An 11,105-nucleotide genomic window follows, 5' to 3' on the forward strand; every position below is an offset into this window, starting at 1 on the left:
CATAGGTTCGTTAACCTCAACTCTTCAAAGCTTCTTGCATTTATAGGTCTTCTTCAATAGATGCTTGTTGTCTCTAAACGGATAAATTTCTTCACTAGAAGCTTGTGTCTGAAGAAATGTTTGTTTGGACATTAAATGCATGTCCTCTTCTTGGTGAGAAATCCCTCTCTTTAGTTTTCTAGAAGCATACTTTAGCAGAGCATCATGTGCTTTTCATCAAAGTAGGCCTGTCACAACAAGACACGTCTTTTGGTAGAGTTTGAATTTGATAGTTCTTTTATGTTTCTTAGATTTTGACAAATCCTAGGAGTATGTCTCTAACACAATTATTGCAAAACTAATCTCAAACACAAAATATTAAATGAAGTCTTAAATGAGATTTTTAAATATTGCATTAGATCATAACATTTGTATGCCTCTGTCTGAAACTTTAGATGTAGATACAATGTTTTTCATTTGAGCATACATAAGACACAACTTTTAACTTTTGTATTTATTTGCATCTAATAAAAATAATTGAGGATCCTAATTCATTTTATGATGTAATTATCTTATGACTTAACACACAAAGTAGAGTATCGTTCCCAAACAACTTGTCTCAATGCCTATCAATTTCATTGTTTCTTCTATTTAAACAATCAAAATTGAGATTCAGAATTTGTAAATGGTAGATCTTAACCTTTCAAATAAAACAAGAAAACTTTAAAATAAACAAGATTTTTAGAATTTTATAAAAACAAATTTTGGAATCAAATATTTTTAAAAGTTAGAAATCATGAGTTACCCAAATTCATAGTTATATAGAGGCACTAATTCTTTTTATCCCTAATTCCTTAAAAACAAAATTACTTAATTTTATAACTTATCCCTTATTCCTAAGAAGATAAATTATAAAACCTTGATATACCAAACAAGCCTCTTAGATATAGAACTATTATATGAATTGCTTTGTACTTAATTTTGACAAAATTCTTATTTAATTTATTCATCAAAATCCATGTGAATTTTTTGCATTTTGAAAACATCTTTAAACAACTACGGAAATTAAAGCATAAGCACCAATATGAAAAGAAATATAACTTAACCATAATCAAGACGTTCTTAACAAAGTTGATAAGCATAACTAAAAGTTGATTACAACTAAAATATTCAAAAGAGAATGGCTAAGTAACATAAGATAAGTACCTACACAGAACATTGATCAATCTACCCCCTAAGAGCATCACCTATAACAAATCTAATCCCCTCCCTCATGATCCCCCAAAGTAGTCTTCAACGTCGTTGAAATGGTCACGAAACGGATAGACACTCCAATAGTCAACATACAGAGAAGATAGTGTGTACTCTAGAGAGTCAATATACCACTCTGAAGAGCAAAGAGAGTCTAGTGATGAGTCCTCAAAAGTCTCTTGGTGGGTACTCCATCGACATAGAGATATCTCTCTTAGAAACCTATATCCCCTCATTCTCAACCTCCTCTAGTGCAATGAAGTCTCCCTCGTGCACATCCTCTTTTGGTCCCTCCAGTGGGTCCTCCTTTGGAATGAGAAAAGTTCTCTACTCTTTTCAGAGTGGTTTATCAGCTCTTATGAGTACACACCATTTTTTCCGTTTGTTGACTATTGGAGTATTTATCCCTTTCGTGACCATTTCAATAATGTTGAAGACTACTTTAGGGGATGATGAGGGAGGGGATTAGATTTGTTATACGTGATGATGTAATAGATTGATCGATGTTATCAATTGGTAGTTATCTTATTTTACTTAGGAGTTAACTTATGAATATATCAATTGTAATCAACTTTTAGTTATGCTCATAAACTTTGTTAAGAACAAATTTATTAATGATTAAGTTATATTTCTTTTCATATTCGTGCTTATGCTTTAATTTTTGCAGTTGTTTAAATATGTTTTCATAACGCGAAAAATTCACATGGATTTTGATGACTAAATTAAATAAGAGTTTTATTAAAATTAAGTAGAAAGCATTTTATGTATGCTTTTGAAGTAACGTAACAAGGGATGTTACACATGGTGCTTATAAAAAACTTAAAAGCCACCTTCTCTGAACACTAAGCGCTGGGTGCTGGTCTCCTTCGAGCTCAACTTCTAAAAACTTTGACTTTTCAGTTTTCACCTTCTTGGACTTTTCTTCTCTTCACTCAGACTTCGCACCCAATCTCCTTTAATTGAACAAGACCTATCAAAACACAAGAAAAATTAAGAATAACTTATAAAAACAATGTTTATTTATTCAATACTCAAACTAATAATTTTTTTAAGAATAACTTATAACTTATAAAAACAATATTTTCATACCCAAGTTTTTTTTAACCTTCACTTATGTTCTTAACATCATTATTATACTCATCTTGGACAAACAAGCATTTAACCATGCATGAAATTTTCAACTAAAATATATAAAAAAAAGTGTATAACACCTTAGTAACGGGTGTGTACACTGCTAATCAATAGAAAACTGATAGTATGTAGATTAAAATTTTGGTTAAAAAATCAGAAATTAAAAACAAGAAAATACCTTATTAATGAAGATAAAGGATCATCTTCCAAGAGGTTTTTGTACCTATCTTGAGTGACAAATCAATCCTGAAAGAAGTGAGGGAAGCAAAATAGTCAACGATAACAAAGTATGCTTCTAGCGTTGTTGGCCTTCTCACACAAGAACAATACTCGATGGCAATGGTGACAATTAACAAAGTTATCTGCATAAATATTTCCACCAATTAAGATTAGAGTTAATGATTAAAGTATATCTTATATTTTCAACATGCAAATTTTAAATTAATTGATCAATCAACAATTAAAAATTAGATAATGAAAAAAGTAATACTATTATCAATCTATCATGTCTATGTATATTATATGAACACAAGTTTATTTTTTCTTGGTTCATGTGAAAAAGGTTTGGGTACCCCCTATACGACGGTTTCTTTAATTTAACAAGTTTATAGATTTTTTCACTAATCTCTAAAAAAACCATCTAACTATTCTACAGCAAGATTATAAAGCATATGACAAACAGCTGCCATTGCACCTTTCTGCAACATTTTTTGGCTATCAACCTTTCTTTTGAAATGGACAAAATGTATTCAATCTTTGCTTACTTTCAATGTTATCCATGGCGGAAGGCCAAAATTCCATCATATGGGCACGCCATTCAGGCCTATGATGCCGCTATAGTGGGCCTCCCTTCACAAATTGTCTATGATGGTTGGCAAAAAATCCACCATGCCATTCCACCATAGCAGCCATGGCACCGCCATTTAACAACACTGCATATTTTGTTGACTATTTGCAATGTAAAGTACTTGGAATAATGTTCACATCTTTGTATTTCATCACCCAAAAAACTATAACATGGAAATCTATAACTTTCAAACAATAGACATTCACTTGAAGCAACTACTACACCTATATACCTTATCACAAAGAGGGCGTTTCTTTCAAGGTATAATATTGAATTCCCAGTAATCACATTTCTAATAATATTATATCCAGGAATTTTATTCCTGCATACATTTAAAAATATGTTTGGTTAAATTTTAATATTTTTAGTAAAGCTTTTTAAAATTATTAGAATAAAATTAAAAGTAGGAGTAAAATTTATAATTGAATTACAAAATAACTTCCCCTATTCCTAGAGGAATATAACTTTCCCACCCCTCACCATGAAAATAAAAATGAGGCAAAATAAGTTGTCACTTTCCCTAGTGTAAATATTACCTGAAAATAAATTCTTAAAACTCATAAAAAAACATGGAAATATCACATTCTAGGAAATAAATTTTTAAACATTGAATTTGAAACAAACACACTGAAAGGGTAAGGAAATTTATGTCAATCAATTGATCAAACAAAAGGGAGATGGATTGACAAGTCTCCAAAAAATCATTTAACATCTTCAATAGAGAACATGTCAAAAACATTAACTCAAGGCTTCTTCTATATCTTTTTTTGCAAAGTCACATGAAAGAATTAAATGTCATGTTTACATACTTTGCAACAAAGACAAAAAAAAACAGAAAATAATAAGTACACTAAAATTCTGGTTACAAAAATAAAAATAAAAACTAGAATATACCTTGTTTCTGATGGTAAGGAGGATTGTCTTCCAAGAGGTTTTCGTCCTTGTCTTTTTCAACAAACCAAGCTTGATAGAAGGGACATCAAGGAGGATATCCAACAACAATGATAACTCCGGCATGCTACTAATCTTGTTGGCCTTCTCACATTAATCGTCCTTGTCAGCAAAGATGATAGTCAACGGCAAGGAATGTAACACCACCAAATTGGGATTTGTGTTAATCCTAAATAGAAAATTTTACATTTATAACATCCAAATTTTAAATTACTGTATCAATCGATAATTAAAAACTAAATAGACCCTAAAATGAAAAGGGTAGTAATATTTTCATGCATTTTGCCTCATAATATAAACAAATTTTTATTATTTATTGGTCTACATGAGAAGTGTACAGAGTGCCCCTTCAAATTGTCAGGCACCACATTTTATTGCTAATTGTTTTGCCATGATTTTAATGTTTCAGTTTTTTTGGTAAATTATTTATATAACGAAGAGATGTGATGAACACAAATCGCCTGAAGGTGTGATGAATCTCTTAATTGATTGGTTGTACTCTAAAGTTTGCAATTCCTAAATGAAGTGTGAAGAATCTCTGGTAGGTCCATTAGTGAGGTTTATAGTAGGAAAAAGAAAGAGGGTGTTAGGAATGGAAAACGGGCCAAAGGATATAGGCTCACGAGTATGAGAGGAGGAAACATATTGCACAAGAAGAATTAGTGGAAGTGAAGAGAAAAAGAAATAACATAATTGACATGTGGCAAAGAGGGAGTGGAGAAGGGGATATAGGAATCAGAAAGAGAGGGGAGAAAAGGATAATATAAAGGGTGTGGTAACTGAATAGGAGGTAAATATTGTACACATGTTTCTATCCTATTAGTCAAGTTAAAAAAAAACACCAAAACCCTTTAAAATATGAAGGCACCCATGCAAAAAGGCACTTATTATGTTTTTATAGTCAGTGCCCCACACATCTCACATCATTTGGGTTAGTGTCTACACAAGTTTTACTTTACTCCAAAGAAGAAGCCTTTCCCTCAATTTTCTCCCTTCTAAGCATACAGTAATGATATCTGATGGTGGATGTACCCACTGTGTGAGGAGGTGCACATGGTAGAAGTTTGTGTTTGGATGCTATGAAAAAGGAAGAAAAAAAATAATGATGCCTTCTATACTGCATTCATTACTTTTCTAATGACTATCTGCGTAATGTTTTGTGACTTATGGTTTTGATCTATGTTCCCTTCAATTCCATTACAATACTACAGTTAACATGGACCCATATTAATGTCCAGTACATTTACAGGAACATCTTACAATTGCCTGAAGGTGTAGTTGGCATATGCCAATGTGACTAAGAACTAACTGGAAATGTGAGGAAGATCAAGTTCACAGTTCACAAAGTTAAAATGAACATATGCACATGTTGTGGGTAAAAACAATGATCAATCACATACCTCATGTGATGACACTAGATGGCATTTCCATGCTATCAACATTACTTCCTGTATTTTAATGAATTACCAGAGGAGATGAAGTATTCTTATCTGTAGCTAGATTCAGCCGTAAGGGCCGGCCTTGAACCTCCTGAAAACAGGATGTTACATATGCAAAGAAAGTGGTTACATACTTGCATAGTTAAATTAATAGATAACAAGACGAACTAAATTCAGGATAGCAAAACTAATCTACCAAAATTGTTCATACCACACCATTCATAGAATTCAAAGCAGCCTCTACATCCTCAGCAGTTTCAAAAGAGACAAACCCATATCCCCTAGACCTTCCACTGTTCCTTTCATAGATGACCTTGGCACTCAGGAAGCCAGGCTGCTCAGCAAAGGCATCCCTAAGATCTTGTGAAGTCAGACCCCAACCAAGGTTTCCAGCATAAATCTTGTGAGGGCTGTCTACAAAGCCTCTATAGTTTGAACCCATTACTAGCCGTTTGCCTCTTTTGGGTATCGCTGTGAAGTTTACCTTCATAATTCTACCTCCAATTTCCTGTTCATTATCGCAGCTATTACCATCAAAATGAGTTCTGCTCACCCGTACAGAACAGTAAACAATTGAATTATGGCTTTTTATATGATATTTCCAGATCAAGACCCAAAATGGTAAAAAGAAGACATATTATCTCCTAGATAAATGGTAATAAGACAAGGAAAACTGAATTTTGATATAACTATTTCATAACCAATCCTTGATTATGCACCAATTTATAACTCTGGTCCCTATTTCCACCTCCATCTTCACCGTCTACCATAGATCAGTAAGTTACCATCCAACATGACAATGATGACATAGATGACAAAACAAATCCAAATTAGAACTCCAAATAACTTACAACAAACTTTTAATTTTTAGGTTGTGTCCAGCTCCAAATACATGTGTTTCCAATCAAAGGTTACAATTCTGCATTTTACCTTCATTTCAAAGGAACCAAATCCAATCCCATAATAAATAGATGCAGAGTAGTCTAGAATAGATAGAAAAATGAAAGAGCTCGCGCCCTCCATCGCAATCTAGACTATTTCATTTTCAATGCACATTGAATCACTCATCTGAAAATCACTGATTATTAGTAAACAAGACTTACAGAGCCATCAAACATTCGAATCGCTCGTTCAGCATCCTCCATGCTCCCCATTGTAACAAACGCAAACCCTCTACTTCTATCCATGATGTCATCATACACAATCTACACAATTCATCAACAAAAAAAGAAAGAGAAAAAAAAAAGCCACAAACACAATCCAAACTATTATTACCAATTTACCATAACATCCCAAAAAAAAAAAAATTCAAATTTATGAATCAAATCATAAAAGTTGAAAAGGGTCTTAAAAAAAAAAACTAACGAAATTCACAAACCTCCACGGATACAACATTGCCAGCCTCTCCGAACCGCTGAGCCAACTGGGAAGAGAGCAATGAGTAAGGCAAGTTTCCCACAAAGAGTCTGGAGGATTGGTTTGTATGTGACGCATTCGGCTCTGGTTTTTGGAAGGTTTCGCGTTGAAGGGGTTTTTGAGTGTCTTGGAAGGAAAGTGAAGAGAGGGGGAAATGGTAAAGTGAGAGTGAGAGGGGAGAAGCAAAGAATAGTTGGGGGTTGAGATTGAGGGGTTTCGAGGGTATGAGTGTGTGTGGGAAGTTAAAGGTGAGTGAAATGTTGCAGATAAGGGAGGAAGTAGCAGTTGAAGTTGAAGCAGCCATGGAGAACCACATTGCAGCATAAACGATTTTTTTTTTCGGATTACAGCCTTATATTATTTATATATGTTTGAAAATTAAAAAGAGTAAATGAAAGAAAAAGTTCTTTAAAAGTGTAATTTGTTTCAGTAAAAAAAGAAGAAGAGAGAGTGCAATTTGTCACTATTTTTGTCTAAAATTCAAAAAATCGAGGGTTTGGATCTCCTTCTTCAGTGAAAAATTCACTATATGGAGTGTATTGTAAAATTTAATCACGGTTTTTTAATATTAATTAAATAAAATATTAATAAAAAATAAAATAAGAAAAAAATGTGTGGTGTGATATTATAGTGTATTTCCTGTACAATAGTAACCTACTTTTAAAGACTAAATGACAACAAATAATTAACTTAAGGAATTAAAATAATAACATAAAAACATTTTTGTCATTTTATTAGTTCTAGAGACAAAACCCATCATCCCCCAAAAAATAGAGATGCTCATGATTTAGTTATTTACATAATCATAAATAACAAATAATTAGATTATAAGTGATTATTTTTATCTTTATTATATAAAGTAGTATGTATAAGAAAAAATTTCCCTCCCAAAAGACAAGGACAATCGGGCAATCTTGAGAAAAAATGTTGACATTTGAGATTTTTTTATAATACAGCTGGTCTAATGTAATTTGAATCATTTATTTCATTATTCTTAAATTTGAAATTCATGGGCATTTATAAATCGAAGAATGCTTGATTCAATTTGATTAAGTGGAATAATTGAAGCCAAGATTTTGTGACCTTTTTAGCTAATGTGAATGATAACAATAATAACTCGTAAACGAATTCAAACTACAAGGATGTTTAATGTGTATTAGATGATAAATTTTTGGTTAAAATATGCTTTTGCATTTTTATAATATCAAAATATTTAAATTTGTTCTTACAAAATTTTGAGAATTTTTTTTCTTTTTTTCAAAATTGAAATTTGTTATTTTTTCACTCGGATATAAGTTCGGTTGATTTTTTTTTATGTGTCACTCGCTTATTGGTTCCATAGTCAACTACTCTCTTGTGATTTTTGGGAGTTAAAACCCCCACAAAAATGTGAAAAAAATCGCAACAAAAATTTAATCCCCACTTCCGAAACCTTCTTCATCCTCTTCCAACCACATCATCCAAACAACAACCCCATCTCCTCCGCGTCACGCCATCGCTTGCACTAGCTACTCCTCTGCGCCGCGCTACCTCTTCCCCGACCTTCCCGTGCTCACTCCTAAATGATCTCAACCAATTTTTAGAACCTCTTGGTTCCAATTGCAATGACCTGAACGAAATAAAATAACCTCATTGTTAACACGCAAAACACATCAAACTTACACATGCATACTAACATAACATAAAACAATTATATTCTTGGAAATCCAAATTGGGTTCGACTTTTACATTCAAGTGGAATTACATGAGTTGGGGAAGTAGATTTTCGGAGGAATGAAAGGAACGGCGAAGGATTGAAGAGGAAAATTCTTGAGCTTGATTTTGCAGAAGCATGGAGAAGAGAAAGGATGACACAACGAAGTGCGCGAGTTTGGAAGCAACAAGAATTTTGAGGGCGTGGTTGGTCGATGGTGAGCCTCAAGAAAGAGCAAGGATCCATGGCGGGAGAGAGCGAAGGCACGACACGGAGGAGGAGGATGTGGTGCAAGTAGCAGCACGACGTAGAAGAGATGGGTACCACCATAGATCCAAAACACTTGGTTGTCGTGTGAAACTCCTTTGCAAATCTATATTCTTATGTTCCCATATTTGAATTTGCAGGAGTTGGTTGCGACGGCGCGGTTGGGTGATGATTGGGTCATGTTGGTGCGAGGTTAGGGATGGTGGTGACTGGCAGATTTGGGCTAGAGGTTATTAGGGATGAAAGGTTAGGGAAGAGGGATTCATAAATTTAGGGAGAGTTTTATAATTTGTTGTGCCAAAAAGTAATAGATTTTAATTTCGGAGGGATGAATTCCAAACATTTAAATATATTTAGGGATGTAAAATATATTTTAGCCTAAATTCTGATGTTCTCATGGGAATAAAAATGTTGGAAATTATAACATTATCATGATTCAATAATACTCAATAAAGTTTTTTCAAAACTTGTACCAAATGATAATATTATATTCTCATCTATACATTCTTAGAAATCCAATAAAATTTTATGAAACAAACAATCCCTTACAAATATTTTTTTTATATAATAAATATAAGAAATTAAATGGATATAATACATTTAGTATGATATTCCCCAAAGAAACAAATATCCCTTATAATTTCCAACATTTCTATTCTCATATGGGTGAAAAAGTAATATTCTTATGAGAATGTGAGAATTTATTATTGAATACATATGAAATCTCATTTATTTATTATTTAAGTTATTTAAAATTTTAAAAAATATTTCCAAGAATATGAAAATGTAACCAACCATATTTTTTTTTAAATTAACCGATAATGATATTTTCGTATTATGTTCCTCAACATAACATTCTTGGAAATGTTATATTTTCAAGTTATATTGCTCCTAAGTGTCTCCTTGGTTCCCCTGAATTTTTATACATGTACAAATATCTTCAAACTGTTTGAATAATTTGTACAAAGTTGTTTGAATTTTAATAAAATAAATTATAATTATAAGACAATAAATTAAAAAATATTAAATATATATTAACTTGATACCAAATAATTATTACTTTTATATTAAAACGTACAATATATTTTATTATGTGGGTTACGACAGAATGTGATTGACAAAATAAGTAAAGTGTAAAAAAATTAATATTTTAAATTTCAAAAGTCGATTATGTATAAACTCACTGATAAATATCTTAGATCACAAAAAAAAAACTGATAATTTCCTATCAGTGAGTTTATATATATTTGTGTTTTGTATTTAATGAAAATAAATAAGAGTTTATAGTTATTTTTAAGAATATTAAAATGTAATCAAACATATTTTTAAAAAATACTCGGTAATAATATTTTTATGTTATATTCTTAAAAATAATATGGAAATGTATAAAGATTCCGTAAAACAAACTTGATGTTCAAGTAAGGGAGAGATAGAAAGAATTAAAAGAAATCATTATATTAAAAGAATGTATGGGGTGGGAGAATTGAAGGAGGAAGATTATCTTCAATTACTCAGCTGAAAAGCTTTTAAACTAGCAAAAATTCATCTGTTTGTTATGAGGGTTTTTTGAATCACTAACTTATGCTTCAGGCCTTCCATGTTGTCCCTCTGGTTTAGGCCCAGGACCGACCCTGCCATTGCGGACCATTTTGAACGTTTATGTTTTCTTGAAAATGTGAGAGAAACTTCAAACAAATATGATTTAAAATATCCTTTAAGACAAGCTTCTTTTTAAAATAGGTGGAGAGAAGGATATCAACTTAACAAGTGCCAAAGAAAGAATTCACATAATGGGACATATGTTATTACAAAAGAAAGTTCTTTTGAATCTTGATGATGATGTTGGCAAATTAGAACAATTGGAGGCCTTTATTGGAAAACTTGATTGGTTGGGGTTGTTTCCTTTTATAGCAACCAGTAAGTGTACAATGTCACTTATTATCATTTTTTGTTTGTTTGAACGATGGGAGTTGCTAGGTGCACCCAGCAATATTGCTGGTGCACCCAGCAATTTTAGTGAATGACCATTTTGCCCTTTAAGTTAAAAATTTTAAAACGCGCTCCTCTTCTCGGAAGACCACTGCTGCTTCTTTTCTTCTTCCATTCCTGTTGATCCTTCGTGACACCGCGA

General features: G+C 32.2%; 1 protein-coding gene across 6 annotated transcripts; it reads right to left on the bottom strand.

Moving 5' to 3' along the window:
- Nucleotides 1-1,948: 1,948 nt before the first annotated feature.
- LOC100789843 (33 kDa ribonucleoprotein, chloroplastic) lies at nucleotides 1,949-7,339 on the bottom strand. 6 transcript variants are annotated; one of them, XM_041006059.1, is made up of 7 exons: nucleotides 6,977-7,339; nucleotides 6,702-6,803; nucleotides 5,810-6,106; nucleotides 5,560-5,689; nucleotides 4,103-4,328; nucleotides 2,540-2,723; nucleotides 1,949-2,200 (listed from the first exon to the last, which is right to left on the bottom strand). In XM_041006059.1, exons 1-4 carry the CDS (start codon nucleotides 7,328-7,330, stop codon nucleotides 5,615-5,617), a joined length of 828 nt encoding a protein of 275 aa, XP_040861993.1. In that variant the 5' UTR covers nucleotides 7,331-7,339; the 3' UTR covers nucleotides 1,949-2,200; nucleotides 2,540-2,723; nucleotides 4,103-4,328; nucleotides 5,560-5,614. The 6 variants fall into 6 exon arrangements, with proteins under 6 accessions (XP_040861993.1, XP_040861996.1, XP_040861995.1 ...); XM_041006062.1 differs by having other exon boundaries at nucleotides 4,103-4,261; nucleotides 5,815-6,106; nucleotides 6,977-7,337; XM_041006061.1 differs by having other exon boundaries at nucleotides 5,815-6,106; nucleotides 6,977-7,337.
- Between the last annotated feature and the right edge of the window lie 3,766 nt (nucleotides 7,340-11,105).

Source organism: Glycine max, chromosome 10 (assembly GCF_000004515.6).
Source record: "Glycine max cultivar Williams 82 chromosome 10, Glycine_max_v4.0, whole genome shotgun sequence".
NCBI classification, from domain to species: Eukaryota; Viridiplantae; Streptophyta; class Magnoliopsida; order Fabales; family Fabaceae; genus Glycine; species Glycine max.

Coding starts and splice junctions, on each gene's coding strand:
- LOC100789843 (XM_041006059.1), bottom strand. CDS start 7,330: ATGTGGTTCTCCATGGCTGCTTCAACTTCAACTGCTACTTCCTCCCTT. Junction 6,804..6,976: donor GCAATGTTGTATCCGTGGAG/GTTTGTGAATTT, acceptor TGAATTGTGTAG/ATTGTGTATGATGACATCAT. Junction 5,690..5,809: donor TGAATTCTATGAATGGTGTG/GTATGAACAATT, acceptor TCCTGTTTTCAG/GAGGTTCAAGGCCGGCCCTT.